At 36.6% G+C, this 19,765-nt stretch overlaps 2 protein-coding genes, 1 long non-coding RNA gene and 1 other non-coding gene across 10 annotated transcripts; 3 read left to right on the top strand and 1 right to left on the bottom strand.

Moving 5' to 3' along the window:
* TRNAV-AAC lies at positions 1,001–1,074 on the top strand. Its single transcript has one exon. It is a non-coding gene; the product is annotated as a tRNA-Val (tRNA).
* On the top strand, positions 1,420–6,119 carry LOC109718795 (diaminopimelate epimerase, chloroplastic). Of its 2 annotated transcripts, none has more exons than XM_020245195.1 (9): positions 1,420–1,655; positions 1,738–1,905; positions 2,747–2,817; positions 3,166–3,223; positions 3,674–3,850; positions 4,827–4,902; positions 5,153–5,212; positions 5,522–5,595; positions 5,752–6,119. In XM_020245195.1, the coding sequence occupies exons 1-9, from the start codon at positions 1,539–1,541 to the stop codon at positions 5,866–5,868; spliced, it is 918 nt and encodes a 305-aa protein (XP_020100784.1). In that variant the 5' UTR covers positions 1,420–1,538; the 3' UTR covers positions 5,869–6,119. The 2 variants fall into 2 exon arrangements, with proteins under 2 accessions (XP_020100784.1, XP_020100783.1); XM_020245194.1 differs by having other exon boundaries at positions 4,818–4,902.
* On the top strand, positions 6,496–10,409 carry LOC109718916. Of its 6 annotated transcripts, none has more exons than XR_002218556.1 (5): positions 6,631–6,645; positions 7,670–7,717; positions 7,894–8,241; positions 8,550–8,630; positions 10,159–10,409. It is a non-coding gene; the product is annotated as an uncharacterized LOC109718916 (long non-coding RNA). The 6 variants fall into 6 exon arrangements; XR_002218554.1 differs by having other exon boundaries at positions 7,885–8,241; XR_002218552.1 differs by lacking the exon at positions 7,670–7,717 and having other exon boundaries at positions 6,496–6,645.
* LOC109718915 (myb-related protein MYBAS2-like) lies at positions 10,698–12,503 on the bottom strand. The gene is made up of 4 exons (XM_020245395.1): positions 12,366–12,503; positions 12,071–12,292; positions 11,818–11,947; positions 10,698–11,523 (listed from the first exon to the last, which is right to left on the bottom strand). The coding sequence occupies exons 2-4, from the start codon at positions 12,189–12,191 to the stop codon at positions 10,992–10,994; spliced, it is 783 nt and encodes a 260-aa protein (XP_020100984.1). The 5' UTR covers positions 12,192–12,292; positions 12,366–12,503; the 3' UTR covers positions 10,698–10,991.

Here is a 19,765-nt window from a genome sequence, read left to right as displayed (position 1 = left end):
CGTAGGGGGAGACGGATCGGGAGGCCACGAGGCGCAGCGGAGACGATGGGCGATGGGGCTTCAAGGTGCGGCGGCTCGGGGCCGGGGGGGCCTCGTTGTCGTCGTCGTCACCGGGCAACTAGTAGGAACGCGTAGGAACGCGCGGCGCCGGCGCCTAGTAGGAACGCGCGGCGCCAGCGCCGGCGCGGCGGTAGTCGGGCTCGGGGTCGGCGCGGGGGAGGTCGACGAGGAAGTAGAGCTTCCCCGGCTTGAGCGGGGCGTCGGGGTCGAGCGGTCGGGCTCGGAGTCCGACGCGCTTGACCTCCTCGGACTCGAGCACGGCGAATCCCGGGTGGTCTCGGAGGTCGACGTCGGCGCCGAACTCCAGCAGCAGCTGGACGAGGTCCGGCCGGCCCTGCGCGATGGCCGAGTGCAGCAGGCCGACGCCGGACGCGTCGACGGCGTCGGCCGGGCGCCACTCCGGGTCGCTCCGCTCCAGCACGGCGCGGGCGGCGTCCATGGAAAAGAAAGAAAAGAACGAGAAAAAAAAAAGAGGAGAGAGAAAGAGGAAAGAGAAAAATGTATAAGGGTATTTTGGTCAGTTTGCTGAAAAAGCGGACCGAATCTGCAAAAACGAAAAAGGTAGCCCGATTTTACAAAAGTCCAAAATAAGTGAATTTTTTATGCAAAAAGGCCTATATCTATATGAGTTCGATTACTATACTATCGATAGTACCAAACTCTTGCTACTATCGAATTTTCTGCTGTTAGATCTACCATTTGATAATTTTCATCATCTAGATTATACTATTCAACCAACTACCTATTCAACCTTAAAAGACAGACCATTATCATCTTAATTGCACATCCTTTTATCCAACGGCTAAAAACTCGATAGTACAAAATGTTTGAAACTATCAACAATATATATATATATATATAGAAAATGATCAAAATGATTCAATTATTTATATTACCTTAATATTTCATAATAATTTTGTGTGAACAAAATGTATAAGCTGGTGTCGTGGTGTAGTTGGTTATCACGTCAGTCTAACACACTGAAGGTCTCCGGTTCGAACCCGGGCGACGCCATATCCGAACTCATTAAGTTTAATTTTTTTTTCTCTTGTTTTCTTTTTAAAATTTTTTCATATTTAAATATTGCACTTTTTCATTTTGGACCCTTATGTTACGACTTACGAGATTGTCATATTACTTACTTGTACGGTTGTTATAAAAACCACAAAACGTACTATACAGCAGTAACGCAAAAGTATCAGGACTAACTTGCAATTATCTCTTTCCTCCTCTTTACCGACCACAAAACGTACTATACAGCACTAACGCAAAAGTGTAAGGACTAACTTGCAATTATCTCCTTCCTCTTCTTTACCGAAGCACGATGGTGTCACCTCGTGTCGAACACAATGGCCTCCTCCTCTCGCCTCTCTCGCCTCTTTCTCTCCCGCTCTCCTCCCCACCCCACTCTCCTCTCCCTCAAATCCTCCCCGCTTCTACGAAACCCTAGCCCCCGATCGCTTCTCGTAGCATCTTCCATGGGCGTCGAGGCCCCCTCCAAGTCCCCCACACCCTCCTTCCTCGATCGGATTCAGAGCGAGTCCCGCATCCTCCCCTTCGTCAAGTACCAGGGCCTCGGCAACGACTTCATCATGGTCTCTCCTACTCGCGATTGTTGCTTCTCTGTGTGTATATGTAAGGTTTAGTGTTGTGATTCCGACCTAGTTGATGATGTAGGTGGATAATAGGGACTCGTTGGAGCCTAAGGTTTCACCGGAGCAGGCAATTAAGCTCTGCGATCGGAACTTCGGCATCGGTGCTGATGGTGTCATCTTCGTGATGCCCGGGACCGACGGCACGGATTATACCATGAGGATCTTTAACTCTGATGGCAGCGAGCCTGAGGTGATTATACTTTAGTTGAGAATCGAGAAAGAGATGCATTTTAAATTGCAATGCTTATATATATGGGATTTCTTTGTGAAAAAAATTTAAATTTTATTATGTTGTAACTTATCTTAAATAGAGATGTAAGAAGCAAAATGCATATGGATCAACTTGTAGATGGTAAATTGAATTCACTCTGTTTAGGTTATGTAGATTCTTTTGTATCAAGAAGAAATTAAGGTAATAAGAGTGTTAAACAATTTCTTTGCTGCAAGTGATGTGAACTGTTGTTGCATTCAGTGTGCTTGTTACTCACTAATATGAGTGCTGGTTTATTAGAGTTAAATGGTTCTGCTTTAAATCAGCTAAAATGTTCCTTAGTTGTTTGTCCTTATGAAATGTTCCTTAGCTTTTAGTCCTGAAGGTGTTTATCCTTCAGTTTTGCTTGCTATTTCTAATAGATGAACTCTCAAAAGGAAAAGGCGCATAGTACTACAATACTTGGTATCTCTGAGGTAGATCATTCAGTATTAGGTTGTGGGAGTATAGAAAGAGGTCAGTGTACTACTTTAGATCCCATTACATTATATTGGCCTTCTGTATAAAGCTTCTTGCATTCCTTTTTTATAGTGCTCTTCTTTGGACTGTATTGCATTAGGCATGTGGTAAAAGACTTTTATGTTCCTACTTCCTTTCTGGTATCTATTATCCAGATTGCCTTTTTTGCAGCTATTGTATACCAATTTATCGTAATTTTTCTGGTGTAACTCTAATCAAGTACCTAAAGTATGTAGGTTGTTACCCCTTTCTCATGTGTGCATTCTCATCTGTCAACTGTGTTTCATTTTGCTTTTTTTAGATGTGTGGTAATGGAGTGCGTTGCTTTGCTCACTTCATATCTGAGCTTGAAAATTTTCGTGGGACACGAAGGTAATCATTCATTCTTCTCTTAAGCCGCTCAAGAAAATATTATGCTGGTGATTCTTAATTGTTGCTTTAGGAATTTCTTTTTCATGAAAAGATTTTCTTTTTTGCGCAGATTCCATCGTTTATCTGATTTTATGCTCATAGTTTTCTTCTGCCTCTCTGCGAATTACACTAAAAATCTACTAAGTAGAGAAGCAGATAGATGGTATATTTTTCAAGCTCTGTAAGCTTCTTAGCAAAAAAGCAGCTAGCGGACAAAGAATTCGTGGATGATCTTCTTTGTTGGAGGATATGTAAAATTTAGTTTGCGCTATGTTTGTGCTTATATTTTTTTTAATCTGTATTTATCAGATTCACTGTCCACACTGGTGCTGGTTTGATTATTCCTGAAATACAAAATGATGGGCAGGTATCTTCAACTTCTCTAACAAAGTAGTTCTCTCGCTAGTGATAAGTCTATTTATTGGTTCAGTTGCTTTATTTTGTTATCTAGTTCTTTGTGCATTATCTCTATGGTGCTTTCATTTGGTTAAACAGTATAATCAAAGTAATCATTTTCCATACCGAATACTGACAACCTCCTAAATTGTGGACTCCGAGTTGTAGCCAGCAGTTCGGAACGTGTGGTCGGCTTGTTTTTGTCAATTGTTTTTGTTGGGTCTTTTGCATATATATACCCGTTTACTACGGTGTATCTGAATATATTATTTTTCATATAAATCTTGAACTTTCGCTTATACCCTTTGAAAGTTTAATTTCTTAGAGAAGCACCCTTATGTTATGTTGGGAAGCCATCCAATTCATGTAGGAAAGTTGATCATATTTTGATGATGCTAGGTATTTTATTCCTCCTTTGTAGGTGAAAGTAGACATGGGTCAGCCTATACTAGCGCCGCAGGATATTCCCACCAAACTTCCGGCAAACAAAGGTGGAGCTGTTGTTAAAGCTGAATTGGTAGTTGATGGTGTGACATGGAATGTGACATGTGTTAGCATGGGCAATCCTCATTGTGTTACATTTGGTATGAGATCACAGGTAATTGTGCATCCTTTTGTACTTTGCATGCTGGAGGAACATCTTTAAAAGTGCTATGTGAGTCGAATTTTCAAGAAAACCTAGTAGCTTCCTCATAAGTAGACGTTTCGAATTAGAGCTCCTGTTTTTGGTGCTTGTAAGAAGCTCATTTCAGCTTCTTGCTACGGCAAATGTTCCAGATTATTTACTTGTCAAACGAATGGGATTTGTCTGTAACTACCTCTACGGATTGTTTGGAAAAAAAAAAGAAGAAATATTTAGCAGTTACTTGTTTCTGTTATTCGTTTCTTTTTTAAAGAAGATAAGCTTGCAATCTAATTAACTATGAGAACCGAGAATTCCATCTGCTGGCCCAACTGAATAGAATTTGCATAAAGAAAAAAAGGAGAAAAACGGTGGTGTAATCAAAACAATTCCTTGGTATATATTAATTGTTAAATTTTTGCTCTTATTTCCTAAATTGGGAACAACAGAAACTGTGGCATCTTGGTCGATACATCGTGCCTCTCCCTATATCAAGCTTTGCCTTCTTCCCTGTTCACCTGGACCCCGTATAATGCCTAGGGGAATCAAAGGAGGCACACAAAGTAAAGGTCCTAAACTAGAATTTGGCTCGTGTATTGTACGAAGTTAAACTGAGTAAAAATGTTGTCCGAGTTTCTAAGAACATTAGTCCTTTTATTTTTTGTGGTTCGGCTTGTTAGTTTTAGGCTAAATACAGAAACCATTGGATATATCAGTGTTCACATTTTACCCCTTGATATCAAACCCTAACCCTTTGATTTATTTGGAAATCTTTCACTTTACCTTCCAGACAAAGGGGATAAAGTGTGAACAGTTTATAAATACGGCAGATTATCTGTAGCTTTTGATTGTTGAGGGATGTTAAAGTGCAAATTGTGATTTATCCACTTGGTAGCCTTAATATTGTTATGATAGGCCGCTATCTCACTTCAGACTTAAACAGGTTCTGCAGGTAGATGAATTGAAGCTGGAACAAATTGGCCCGAAATTTGAGTACCATGAAATGTTCCCTTCTCGCACTAATACAGGTTAATCTCATATAGATTGAGATGTTTATTCAAATATTGAATTCATACCTTATATATATATATTAATGTGATCTACATTTCTATACTTCAATTCTTTGAATAAGAAGCACGTATATTCTTGTCACGAGATTATAAGCAGGAATTTTAAAACTAAAAGATTAACTGACTTTTCACATACAAGCAAGAGTATGCAAGAAATTTGTTCATTTTAGAATGGGTTGAACCACCTTTTGTATTGCCTTCAATGCAGCATTTGTGCAAGTTTTCTCTCGTTCACACCTCAAAATGCGTGTTTGGGAGCGCGGTGCAGGTATCATTTGAAACTTTATTTTATTTTATTTTTTTTCTTTTGCTTCCAAATGGAAGTAAGAATTGTAATCTGAAATTAATACGCATGCCATGGGAGGTATTTATCAATTTTATGTATTTGTACTTGTTGAAAGATGAGAATGCTTTTTCTTTTTCCCTCTCTATTGCTGCTTTTGCTGCTTGACTTATTGATATATATCATGCCTCGGAACATAGTAATTCATGTACATATAAGTATTAAGCAACTATACTTGTACTGTTTGTATGGATTTTTTTTATTGTTACTTTACTTTTTTTCTGTGGTCTGTAGGAGCAACACTTGCCTGTGGGACTGGTGCTTGTGCAGTTGTTGTGGCAGCAGTTCTCGAGGGGCATGCTGAAAGGGTTAGTAAATACTCGGCTTTACTATTTTCTTGGGTAACCAAATTTTGTCAGTCAGTTATCAAAATTTCAGATTATTCAGGGCTCTCTATTGGAATATCTCTACTCCGTTTTTACGTTGGCACTATTCTGATGTTCCCTGTATGAATTGTGAAGCAGAAATGTGTTGTTGAATTGCCGGGCGGACCTTTGCAGATCGAGTGGAGGGAGGAAGACAATCATGTTTACATGACCGGCCCTGCTGAGGCGGTTTTCTACGGATCGGTCCCTCTCTAAGCCGCCCTCTTCTCGACTAACTTAACACCACATCTTTCGAATTAAGATGGGCTGTTCGCTTGTTGAAAGTTTCTTTCGCAGCATTTGTGTTATGTACTGAAGAGATACTATCAGTTTCGGTATTTATTTTCGGATGCATCGCTTTTGTTTTGTGTTCTATGCTGTAAACTATTGAATTTGATCTTTTGTAAGGTAGTGCATGCTACTTTCAGTAAGAGCTAAGGACTATTAAGACCACCTTCTTTACCAAATTCGTGCTACTCAAATATTTTGCATTTCTATTAATAATGATTTATTATCCTACTAATAATGAGTTATTAGATTACACTTGTTATTAGATTACACTTGTTAATGCTTATATTTCTCTCAATTTTATTGCCTTTGTTGGGAGATCGCGAAATCTTTTTTCTTTTTTTATCTTTTGTGTTTTTGGAGGGCAATTTCTCCCGCGCTGGTGACGTATGACCACAGACTCTGTTCCGGATATTTCTGAGGCCGTGTATACGAAACCCGACATTGACAGTGCGACTCGGCACCGACTTCTCTTTGTACGGCACGCGAGTGTAACATCCTCACTAGCTAAAAGTCGGCGAAATGAGACATCTCGCCACCGACTTTCAAATGGACAAATCGTCAAAACGGCAATAAGACTGCTCCCACCACCGACTTTAATAATACGAGGGCTCGAAGGTTTCCCCTCTCGTCTCTTCTCTTGTTAAATTGAGATCGGCGGGCGAGATCTCCTCCTCCGCCCCTCGATCGATCCATTCATTTTAGGTAATCAAAGCTCTCAACAGTATGAATCCGTTTTAGGGTTTCTATGTTTCCATAGCTCTACTTGCGATTCCCATTTCAGGACTTGGTAATGTAGAAACGCGTTTGATTTTTTTTTTTTATTATTATTTTCAAATTCAGTGGAGAAAAGGGGAGATTGGAGAGAGGGGCTTGAAATTCTAGCTTGGGGAAACCATATTTTGATTTTTTCCCCCAAATTCTGGATGCTTAGTTTGCACTTTAATTTCATTGTTTAAAGTTATTTATTAGCGTTTCTCTTAAACAACAGATGTCGTACGGAGTTCTCAAAATCGTTAATTTGATTAAGAAAATTTGTGATTTTTTAAACTCTCCGCAATCAATCTTGGTGACAAACCTCAGGAGAGAGTGTTACTCGTTGAAAAAACACCACCTTTTGCACCATGGATGATCTCTATTTTTCCTCAATCAAAACAACCTTAGGATCGAGTAATGAGAATGGTCGGTTTCTGTTTAGAGTTCTATCATCTGCTAATGAAGTGTAAGTACATAATATAAGAAATGTGAGGGATACCCTTGAAGTTCAGTGTAGTGTAATTAAACTAACTGTAAGCGATCCAATTCGCAATTCCAAACTTTCATGAGGTAATGCTTGCGAAATTTTGTTTATTTTTGTTGGATTTCTTGGTACAAAACACTTTTTGATGCAATCGTGGGCTACAAGCGTAAACGTCTAGGATTAGCGTGAATTTATTGCCATCCACTTCCATCATATTCAATCAAAGAAGAGATTAATTAGTTACTTATGCTATAAGATGAGTGGCTAGTGGATTAGCTTTTCCTCCACTGAATGATAATTTATCAGAAAAACTAGGAGTGTTTAATATGACAACCGCACATTTTTTATTTTTCTTATTTAGTGATGTTGATGTTCATTTATTAACACCACCTTAACTATTAAGAAACATTTGCACTGCTATTTCAATTTTCACTGATTTTGGCTTATGGGGTATCATGAAAAAAATTGTTTGCTTACTGAATTTTTTAGGTATGGGAAATGGAAAGTAGGTTATATCACTTGTTCTGGTCATGATTGGTTAGTAAATTTATCTTACCTAACTTCCGATTCTTCTGTATGTTCTTCTTTTTTAATCCAATAAGCTGACTTTTTTGTTGTTCGCGCTTACGTCTATAGAGGATAGTACGATATCTGGCTATTGCGTTGAACTTCTGATTACACAAATTGTCATTTGATTATGTTAGGATTTTCAGGTTTTCTACTTCTGAAGCCCTTTCCGTAAGGTGAATTGTGCAATTAGTCACTGAGCTTATCATGAAGTTTTACTCAGATTAGCGAACTTTTGCAATTGATGGAATAAATTTCACTTCAATTCCGTCTCAGAAGGATCACTCAACCAAACTCTATTTGGTTTCCCTAACACAGAGATGATGTGGTGGTTGATTAACTTACATTATTTCAAGACTATTCTATGTCAATTGATACACATCTCGTGGAGGCAGACAATGTAGTGTAACACATAATCAAGAAGCTTTTGGCTGAACAGTGGATGGAGGCATCAAATCATTCAGGCGGGAATATTCTATAGAAAAGCAATTCAGGTTCAAAATTTTGCACCCAAATCCTAGTTTAATGGTTGCAACTTGCAAGTGAAAAGATGAAATACGTTTCTCTTATTGTTGCTATATTATACTAACAGAATACAAGTCAGAATTGGTGACATTGTGGAGACTACAGCTTAGTATTATACTATATAACTCGTATTGTGAAGAGGACCCTTTAGTATATAACTACAAGTCTACAATATAAGAATTAGTATGCGTAGAATATGGTCTTGCTTTATGTAGTGCTGTATATGTGATCATATGAGGTGGAAGCTGTCGATCTTGAAGTCAAATGTTGTTTTCAGGTAAGAGTCTGAGTACCAAATTCATCTCTAAAGGTGATTCTATTAATTTACACACAGCTTGACACATGGTGCAATCAGAAGGTTAGTATTTCTTTTATGATTTCCGTAGAATTTTCGCACTTTCTGCAAAAATGATTAATAGCTTTGTGAATATTATTACTCTTTCATGGCCTTTTTGCAGAAAAAGTCAGCTTGTTTTGTGAATTTGCAAAAACCGGACAACTTTTTCTTTCTTCCAACAACCTCACACCAACTTTCCAACTTTTTTAAAGCAAACTACACCCTCCGCTACAGGACTGCAATGCACAATTTTGAATGCTTGACGTACAAATTTGAATGTTTAATTCATATACTTTTGAAATTGTTCATGTCATCTCTCAAAAAAAAAAAAGAAAAAAAAGAAATTGTTCATGTCACACAAAATTATGCATCAATAACTCAAGCAAATGCGTCAAGGTGCTTCAGCGGAGCGGCGGCAGTTTGGTCTAAAAGTTGAAAAACGAGCTAAAGTTGCAAAACCAAAAATAGTCATTTTCTGTTAAATGAAAAGAAAATGGGTTTCGTTTTTCTTTTTTATTTTAAAAGGCTAAAAGAAAAACTATATAAATTTTATCAAATTGAATATTTCAAAATTGGTGTTATAACGGTTGTTCGTCATGTTATGCGTTGGATAAGAACTAACTCGAAATCTACGTGCTTCTGATGATAGCTAAATTTATGTTATAAAATCAATCAGCAAAACATGATAACCAAGCGATCAATTCAGATCTTTATTAAAGTTTACTTATAGCCGTCTTTATTTCATAGTCTATTGTCTTGCATATACATATTACAGATATTCATCTTCACTTAGTTGTTTAATTTTACAATCTTTAAAGGAACTCTCTGAATTAGTGCGAAGCTTTTTGTCAGCATAAATATATTTCTGTTGCGATCACCTTGAGTAGCTTCAGTTAGTTACATTACCTCGTGTTTGTTCTACTTGGTTATTGTAGTATTTTTCTATCAAGCTCTCTTTTACCCTTCCTCCATTCCCCATCTTAGCTTGTGCTTATTTTTTTTTTAATTTCATTAAGACAGTGCTATTATAGAATTAATAAACACCAGTTGGGTTACAAGTGTTGCAGCACTAGCTTAATATTTAATTAGAAGATAATAAGAAGGGTACCGAAGAAGAAAGATCACTCAACAAAATAGCTTGCTGAAAAAGCACTTTCAAGCGCAAAAGCGCTTATCACTCACCTTTCTATTCCCCTATCAAAAGGCAACTACTTGCTAAACAAATGCCCTAAATCCAATCCTGCTTTCGCAGTAAAGATTAAATGCCGATCCTTTGATTAAAGAGACGGGCAGAGAGGGAAAAGGTTAAACCACTTAGTGCACTAAAACCTCTCATCTCCTTCCACCTCTTGGCGGATCGAGTGGACGTGATGCAAGAGAATTGTAAAGAGTATCTGAATCTGGAGGCTTTTTGCCACTTGATTAGAAAAACAGTAGGAAATAACTGTGCAACTTCTTTCCAGAATTCTGTTTTGCTCTGACTAAATATGCTTGATGTAAGATGCCTTTTTCCTGATGAGATTGATATATTCGCCTTGTATTCTTGCAGCGTGGGAAACTACCTTGCCTCTCTTTTAATGAAATGTTCTTGCGAGTGCTATGAAACAAGAATGATGCTTGTGATTTTCGCATGACTATGTTTTCCTTGTGACAAATTATGTAGACTGGTTATTTCAGACAAGATTTTTAGCAGCTTCTGCAGTTATGATAAATGAATCTGTTATAAGAACTGTTATGCTAAAGCAGATTGATATATATTTTTAAGTTGTTTCCCTGGTAATGAAAATTGGATGCATCATACTTTCTGGGTTTGGTAAAAAAATAAAAAAATAAAAAAAATCATTTGGTGCTTTTGCACGTTCAGAGAAGCACTAACAGCTTTTTTCATAAAAGCTGCTCAACTGTTTCTCACTATGGTTAAGGGAGCTTCTGTTTGCAGGGCTCGGCGGCTCACTGTCTTCTGCCACGACGCTCTTTGGATTTTTATGTTTGTCGTATACGAATGTGAATGCTGCTTTTCAAAGTAAATTGAGTAATTTTAGTATGGTAACCAATAAATACTGATAATTTGTTAGCTCATCACATCCAGAGAGCAAGCTTGATAAGTTCCTTTATTTAGGTGACTCAATAGAAACACAGTTTACCTAAGAACATGAAGCCTTAGGCAAACAAACTGTTACAAGTCTCTTTTCAATATGGATCAATACACTATGAAGCACACATTTGAGTATTTATAAGCACGGCTAAGATCTTACAATACAAATAACCTCATCCTAACATATTAGTTTCACTACTACAAATTAAGTCACTTCACATCTACAAAAGACTACAAGCAAAGACACAAACCTCCTATGTTTAACTTTTCAACAAGATTACTCTCTACTATGACAACAATTTGACCCCAAATACTTCTCCCAGTGGAGAGGAAAATAACATGTTCTTGGACTCATCATCATCATCATTTATACTCCAAATTGAGTTATAGTCCCACAAAGGGGTAGGAGGGGGCATCATCATTGGGTGGCATGAGATGTTGCATGCATCATCTCGGACAGCCTCAGATGCCTCTATCTCCTTCCATATCTGTTCCATGGGGTAGCATCCATGCATGCCATCATGATCATGATCGTCATCATCAATGCCGCTGCATCTGCTCAAACTATTAGGTTCCAGTTTCTCAACCCCTGTACAAGCTTTTGGTGGTGGATCTTCATTGAGAGAGGATTGATAGGTTATCGACGAAGACGGCGACGAAGGCGACAGTTTGTTGTTGTTGTTGTTGTTGTTGTTGTTGTTGTTGTTGTTGTTGTTGTTCCTCTTCTTTTCCTGCGCCTTCTTCCTCATATGGGTCCTCCAGTAGTTCTTGATCTCATTATCTGTGCGGCCTGGGAGCCTACGAGCAATTCGCGACCACCTATACATACATTTATACATATATATATACAATCATCATTTGCTAGCATCATTCAATTCAATATGAAGTACTATTATTAGTTTCTTCATAGAGTTAATTCTTTTGCAGGATGATGAGAGCTTTTTCTCATCATCCTCAGAGTCTTGAAAAGAAACAAAAGAAGATAATATTAAGCATCGATCGGTTCCTTCGCGGTATGATCGGAACTTTGCGAGAGAAGTACTATCAATCATGAGTTTCTTCGGGCGGGATGATGAGAGAGATGTATATGTAAGTATATATTGAGGATCAAACCGGTTGCCCCATCGCGAGTGGAGTTCGAGGATGAGGCGCTCTTCGTGCTGGGTGAGGCGGCCGCGCTTGAGCCCCGGGTGGAGGTAGTTGACCCACCGGAGGCGGCAACTCTTTCCAGTCCTATTGAGACCTACATACGAAAATTTCGAAAAAAAAAAAAACCAAAGGGTGTTTGCGGTTAAATGGTGACTAATCCTTTCTCTAATAAGTTCCTCTCATCCATCGCCAAAGTTTATCCCCCCACCCCTCAAACCTGAGACTTTGGCAATGAAATCCCAACGACGTTCACCGAACAATCGCACAAAGCATACCAGTTGCAGGTCCTCCTGCTCCGTCCACGGTCCCTTCCTCGTCTCCTCTTTCACCGTCACCATCTCCTTCTTCTTCTTCTCCTGTTACTGCTGCTGCTGCTGCAACTACTGATAAATTTCTCAGTCACTACTTACTCTTACTATATATGTTCACGCTTCTTTTTCCTCCATAGTCCTCCCCCCGGCCCCCACCTCCAGCCTGTCTTTTTCCTCCTTGGCATCATCGATCTTTCTTCTTCTCTCTCTCTCTCTTTTCTTTCTTGTGTTTTTTGGACTGTGTTGGAGCTTTAGGATCTTCTACCCTTTACTACCCTGCAAAGGAGAGAGAGAGAGAGAGGGAGAGAGAGAGAAGAGAGAGAGAGAGGGAGAAGCAGTTCTTAGTTAGCCCAATAGTTTGAGAGCTTTTGTCTCTCATTTATAGGCAAATGGGAACACTAGGGTCACGTGATGTCATGTGTGGGTTGTGATCCTAGATCCTTTTGTAGTTGATGGGGCATGAGCACTCATTACAATTGTTTGTATGTTTTACTTTGTAGTTGTGCTAAGAGTAAATTTGGAGCTTTTCGGCTCGACGTGGACAGAAAGAAGTGCAGTTTGATTAAAGCTATCCGAATTACGAACTGATTTTCAATGATTCTTCATTAAATTCTTTCGGTTTTACTTTTTACTACAAAAGAATGAAAAATCTATCTCCAATTCTTACTAGAGAATTAAAATGCTCCAAATCGACTCTGTTTTTTTTTAAAAAAATAACTTTTTTGTTTTAACTAAATAACTTTTCAATTTTCTTGAAGTAGAATGATTAAGCTGTTCAAAAAGGTGGGTCAAACAAGAACATAAATTTGTATAAAAAATTTACATGAATAGTCCAAATTGGGTTAATTTCATCTGTACCCCTCTAAATTTCAAAAATATCATAAATATCCTTATAAATTTTGTTATATCATAACTATCCTTTCAAATAAATACTTTCTTTCAAAAATACTCTTGCCGTTATACTCCGTCAAGTCACATTAACCTTAGTTAGATGATGGTTTAACACAGGTTAAAATTTAAAATGTCTGTTTTATCCATAAGTTGAGAAGTTCTCGGAGGGTATATTAATCATATGATTTTACTATTTAGTCTCTAACTTTTGGTCATTATTTATTTAACATTCCAGCTACCATTGTTCGCTGGCATTCTTTAATACTATTTAGCTCCTAACTTTTGTTCATTATTTATTTTAGTTAGTTGTATTTAACCTAACTTGCTCAGTTAGCTATTACTCATTATATTTTTTTTTATTTTAACTTCTATGAAGTAAATTTGTTGGAATCATCAATGGATTGATTAAATCTGTAATTTAATCGACAAAAATCAATCCAATTTCAGGAGACTAAATATTAAGAATACTTATGATAAAAAAAAAGTCAAATTCAGGGGGCTATTTCGTAATGTATAATAGTTAAGAGGATCTCCATATATTAATTGACCTTAGAAAATTCATCAGGGTATAGACGAAAATAAATTGAAGGATAAATTCAGTATTTCGAATCCGTTATGCCTAAACAGGAGTAATAGTTATGAGGGGATTTTTAAAAATTTTCATAATTTTTTAGGACAAATATAAAATTTTAAAATTTTAAAGGATTGGTTGGAAGGGTATTTAGGAAATTTTCCCATTCAAATTTGTTGAAAGGAAACCCCAGGGATGATATTGGAAGGCCAATTATTTGAAAGATACCAACCAATCATGAGCACTAAAAAACTTTATTGGAAATTACATTTTTGGTCCAAACATGTAGGACTAATTACAGAATCCAATGAATAGAAATCCTTTTCAAGCTCCTTCCAGAGAAATCCCTTCAATGGGACTCCTCCATGAATGTGGTACTACCATATTTATGGTAAAAAGGTCACTCACCCATTAAAAGCAAAAGTTGGGGTTTGATAACATTGTTGTACATTGGTTAGATGAAAGATGTTGGTGGTGGAACAGGGGAAGCAATGGTAAAAGAGGACAAGCCTCTTACTAGGCCTGTTCCTTTACCTCTTCTGGGTGTGGAAAACATTTGCCTTTTTGTCAGCCATATCATTGGCTCAGAAGAAAAAAAAAAGGAAAAAATTTCTTCTTACAGTGCTCTTTCTTTTCAGAAGTGAAACCTAGCTATTGTCTGTTAGTGCAGCAGAATGACGGTCAGCGTGACGCTCCGAATAGTCCCACACATCGAATAGAAAAAAAAAAAAAAAATTTATGGTTGAAAATAGAAAAATCAAAATCCTATTAATGATAATTGAATTTAAACATTTTAGGCCGGTGGTTTGAATTCGTTGAGTTGTTATTGCTAGCGAATCGGATCGTTACATACAGTATCAGAGTCAAATACCAACCGAAAGTATAAAAGTTAAGCATTATGCTGTGCAAAATGCTGCACTATGAATTTGGCTGAAGTCCCCTTTCGAACTTACAGAGCCATCTTTAAAAACTCACATTGCCTGAAAACGCCAGGGTCTAAATAGCGCTATGCTGTGCAAAGTGCTACACCGTAGATTTAGTTGAAGTCACCTCTTGAACCTACATGAGCTATTTCTAACATCTCACATAGAATAATGTCCGAGTACGTGAGGTTGAAAATAGCTCCACATCAGATGGAAAAGAGTTTGTAATTGAAAATATAAGAATTAGCACTGTAGTAATCATAAGTAGACTCAAATATTTTGGACCCGTAGTTTGAACTTGATCAAAATTTGCACCCATATATATTTTTAACAACCTGGTTAAATCAAGCTACGAGTTTCTAAGAAGCTACTGAATCAAAGGATTCAATTTTCAAAACCTATCAAACTGTTTAGATTATAACAAGGTAATCAAAAAGAAATTTACAAACATATGCGCTTGTTGTATGTACGGAAAATTCGCTAAAAAAGCATAAAATTATGGCATATTACCTTCTCTAGTTAATGATCACTTTGTCTCGATTATTATTTACAATTTCCAACATCATTGCCTACATTTAAGATAAATAGTGAAGAACACTCTTCTACTAACGATGAAACTTACTAAATAGTAGGTTCCTCGGGTGAAAAAGATTACAAAACTAAGAATCAAAAAATGAATATTTGTAAAGTGAATATATGAGTAATTTTTTTAAAAAAATAAAAATAAAATGAAAATAGAAAAAAAAAAGAAAAGAAAAAAAGAACTGTTGCAACTTGGATGAAGAGACCAGACCAAAAAGGGCAAGAGGCCCACCACCATGCACTGCAGCCACTTCATGTACATGATTACGTGCCACCAGTGCAACAGTATCCTAATTTGGTATACCTGCCAAATGCTTGCTGAAAATGTGAGAGTTAAAGTGATATATCAACCAGCGTTTATATCACAGATCGATTTGATGGGAGCGACCTCTTGAACTGACAGAAGTGACTTCTATAATCTCATATCGCCTAGTAAATCAGAACCCTAGTAATGATAACTAGACTTAAGTATCTTAGGCTAATGATTTGGTCCAACGAGTTATTATTACTAATGTCGGGCCGTTACATTTAGCATCAGAGCCAAATACTATCCGAAAGTATGAGAGTTAAAGTGTTATGCTGGACAAATTGTTACACTACGGGTTTAATGGGAGCAACCTTTTGAACCTGTAAAAGCCACCTCTTGAATTAATTCTGGATGTGATTGAGCTTGACCTAACGAGAACGTTAAGATTTAAACAGGAAGAGTATGTGACGCCTTACATTGGACAAGAAAGAATTTTTGATTGAAAATATGAGAATCAGGACCCTGTTAACGATAATTAGGCTTAAGTATTTTGAGTTAATGATTTAGACACGATGAGTTGTTATTGTTAGCATATCAAGTCGTTGCAGTCCACATCTATTTGATTCTACTTTTATTGTTTATTTCAGACATCGTCATCTTTAATGGAGCATTTGACAAGTAAATAAGTCTTAAAGTTTTTGCTACGACAGAAGCTGAGGTAAGTAACATTTTGAGCATTAAAGCGATCTGGTAAAAGAATTATAATATATAGTGTTTTCTAAAAACATTATTTAGATAACATATTATTATTAAACAATGCTACACCCTACAATATGGCCAAACAGGTCGTTGAGTTGAATGGTTGCGAACTCTAAATAAGTTCAAGATCGTCATGGTTTGCAATTCGATAATTATAGCTTAAAAACTAGATCGAACCGGGCGGTTGAACTTGATCAAAATTTGCACCATAAATCAAGCTACAAATTTCTACGAAGCTACTGAATCAAAGGATTCAATTTTCAAAACCTATCAAACTGTTTAGGTTATAACAAGGCAATCAAAAAGAAATTTGCAAACATATATGCTCATTATAAGTAGGAAAAATTCGCTTCAAAAGCACAAAAATATGGCATATATTATCTTCTCTAGTTAACAATCTCTTTGTCTCAATTATCCCTTACCATTTCCGACATGAATGCCTACATTTAAGATAAATAGTGAAAAACACTGTTCTACTAAGAAGGATGAAACTTAGTAAATAGTAACATTTTAAGGATGAAACTTAGTAAATAGTAACATCGTATGATTTTAAGCAAGATCCTTGAGTGAAAAATATATATAAAAATTTGAGTTGAGCTTCTGTTCTTTTAAAAGCACAGAAGTATTTATGCTTATAACTTTTTAGCCCTCGGATCGCTTTAAGGTCAGCGCAGCACTATAAACGATATGTCCTATTAATTTAGTCTTTTTATTAGTGCTATACAGATTTTGAGACGACGACAATTAAGAAATTCGAAACACGTTGAGCTTTTATGCTTTTAAAAGTATAGGAGCTCAACTCTAAAAATTTAGAATCAAAAATAAATATTTGCACCGACTGTCTCTAGCGCAAGCGGCAGTGATTGATATCCGAAATCTCAAATTTCAATTCTAGTCGGTTCACATTTCCAGCTAAAAGTAAAAGTATATGAGTAACTTTTTTTAAAAAAAAAATGAAAATAGAAAAAAAAAAAAAATTCCTGCTGCAGCTAGGATGTGGTGGCCACACCAACTCACATTGAGAGGCCCACCACCATGCACTGCAGCTCCTTGCGTGCACGATTAAGTGCTACGTGTACCCTAATTGTTCGCACTTAGGCAGGCCCCACATGTCAGTGTCAGACCTGCAATTTTTATCTGTAGAATCATTTCAAGATCCGTACAGCACTGAAAAAAATATTTCCTATTAAATTTATTTTTTTTACTAGTATTGTATGAATCTTGAGACGATTCGACGGCTACAAAATTACAAATACGTTGAGCTTCTATATTATACTTTCGAAAGTACATGAAACTCAAATCCTGTGTGTATTATATTATATTATATTATATTATATTATATTATATATGCGTTACACCAAAGAAGCCAAAAACCCCTCTGTAGTCTGGGTCGCAGAACCGTGTGGCAGGGTGCACTAGCGTGTGATAAATATGCTGTCCCCTGGCTCTGGTGGTCGGTGTGGGGGGAAAAGGATATGATTTTGAGTCTACTTAGTCAAAAGCTCATCTTGAGTGCCTGCTTTGATTCATCAGAAAAAAGCTTCGATCTGTGGGGGGAGTAGAAAAAGCACACATGGTGATTCATCATTGATATGTGCCCAACCCTCATCTACTTACATCTACTTAATATTAATCTATGTATGTGTCAAGCACTAACAACAAAAAAAAAGAATATATATATATATATAGGGTCCGACTACTATACTATTATGAGTACGAGGGCGATCGTACACATAAGTCATTTTCGATGATAGAGCTTCTGAATCGACGATCCACATCGTTAAACGTTATTTACAGCATTTAAAACTTCTAGAAATCAAATTTATAATTTTTCGACATTATTTACCTCACGATCAAGAGGTCACAAAATTTATAATTTTTAACAACCGGTATGAGATACTTGCTAGTTTAACGGTATAAAAGAAATTGAAATTTATTAAATATTTGATAGAAAATTTTATTCACTACCTAGATAAAGATCAATAACTCTGATCTTGAATTGAAGGATCCGATCATCCATTTTTGGGACGTCGTTCGATTTTGACCGTTCATTTTATGCCCGCTTAATGGACTTTATTATAATTTGAAAATTTACGAAATTTATTTTCTAGAAGTTTCAAATACTCTAGATCATATTTAACGGAGTGGATCGTCGATTCGGAAGCTCCATCATCGAAAACAACTTATGAGTACGAGAGCTTCAATACTCAATAGTATAGTAGCCATGGCCTCTATATATATATNCAGAAATAAACATTCTCATTTACTTCTAAAAGGATTATAGTCTCTCTCTCTCTATATATAGAGAGAGACACACATATGTATGTATACTATATTTTCTCCCATATGAACAGATCATTAAGTTAACACAGCCACATGGAGTGAATGTCTTACTCTAGGAATAACTTAGTCCATTTTTCCTAACTGCTTCAATAATTGATACTCATATATATACATATTTCCTATTAAAATATGTGAAAAGGAGTGATCTCAAGGACTTGTTTGAGTAGATAGAAAGAAACAATTAATTAAAGCTTGTTTTTAGGCTGAGAAATATGGTGTTAGATCCAATTAAGTTAATGTTAGGAGCCCTTTGTTCATTGCCTTTTTGGTTGTCACATGAATAGACCTAAATTATGGCCCTATATATATATATATATATATATATATATATATATATATATATATATATATATAAGTGGGCAAATTAAGGAGGTGAACACACGGGCCGGTCTCTCACTATTCGGGCCCAACATAGATTGGGCCCAATATGGGCTCAGCCCAGATGTTTAATATTAAATTTCAAATGTCCTTTTTCGGGGAGAGGTGCTTTGCGACAATCTATTAATATAGGGGTTTATGTGTAAATTTACCTCGCTTTAAATTTCTCCCGCGGACTTGGACTTTCTCATAATATTGGGGTTTTTTTGCAAATACCCCCCTGAGCAATTTTTATTTTAAAAATAGCCCTATCAAAATTAAAATTGCAAAAATGGCCCTGTCTCTGCCACGCAGGCGCCACGTCAGCGCCACGCGGGCAGGGCTGGGGCCAGGGTATTAAGTTGAACACGGTAAATTATTCACCGTGTCTAAACACGGTGAATGGTTCACCGTGTTTCTTACGTATTTTTTGTATATTGAAAAGTGGAATAAGAAGTAGGTATGTCAATAGATATGGATATTCGAAATATTATCCGAATCCAAACCCGAATAAATTATATATATATATATAAGTAAACACGTAATTTATTTTGTTTATTTATACAATAATAAATAATTTAATAATTTTATTCCTTAGATCTCATCCAACGGTATAGATTTTTAAAACCCGCTGGGTTGGAATGAAGATTTAAGAAATAAAATATTAAATATTTTATATATTGTATAAATAAATAAAAATAAATTAATATATTATATATATATATATATTATATATATATATATATTCGGGTTTGGAATTCGATAATATTTCGGATATCCATATCTATTGACATCCCTACTCTTATTCTACTTTTCAATATACAAAAATACGTAACAAAAAATACGTACTAACACGGTGAACCATTCACGGTGTTTGAACACGGTGAATGGTTCACCGGGTCACTTAATACACGGGCCCAGCCCTGCC

This window comes from Ananas comosus, linkage group 12, assembly GCF_001540865.1.
Source record: "Ananas comosus cultivar F153 linkage group 12, ASM154086v1, whole genome shotgun sequence".
Classification (NCBI taxonomy): domain Eukaryota; kingdom Viridiplantae; phylum Streptophyta; class Magnoliopsida; order Poales; family Bromeliaceae; genus Ananas; species Ananas comosus.
This window is presented reverse-complemented; position numbering and strand designations above follow the sequence as displayed.

Coding starts and splice junctions, on each gene's coding strand:
- LOC109718795 (XM_020245194.1), top strand. CDS start 1,539: ATGGGCGTCGAGGCCCCCTCCAAGTCCCCCACACCCTCCTTCCTCGAT. Junction 3,224..3,673: donor AAATACAAAATGATGGGCAG/GTATCTTCAACT, acceptor CCTCCTTTGTAG/GTGAAAGTAGACATGGGTCA. Junction 5,213..5,521: donor TGTTTGGGAGCGCGGTGCAG/GTATCATTTGAA, acceptor TGTGGTCTGTAG/GAGCAACACTTGCCTGTGGG.
- LOC109718915 (XM_020245395.1), bottom strand. CDS start 12,191: ATGGTGACGGTGAAAGAGGAGACGAGGAAGGGACCGTGGACGGAGCAG. Junction 11,948..12,070: donor TTTCATTGCCAAAGTCTCAG/GTTTGAGGGGTG, acceptor TTTCGTATGTAG/GTCTCAATAGGACTGGAAAG. Junction 11,524..11,817: donor CACTCGCGATGGGGCAACCG/GTTTGATCCTCA, acceptor ATGTATGTATAG/GTGGTCGCGAATTGCTCGTA.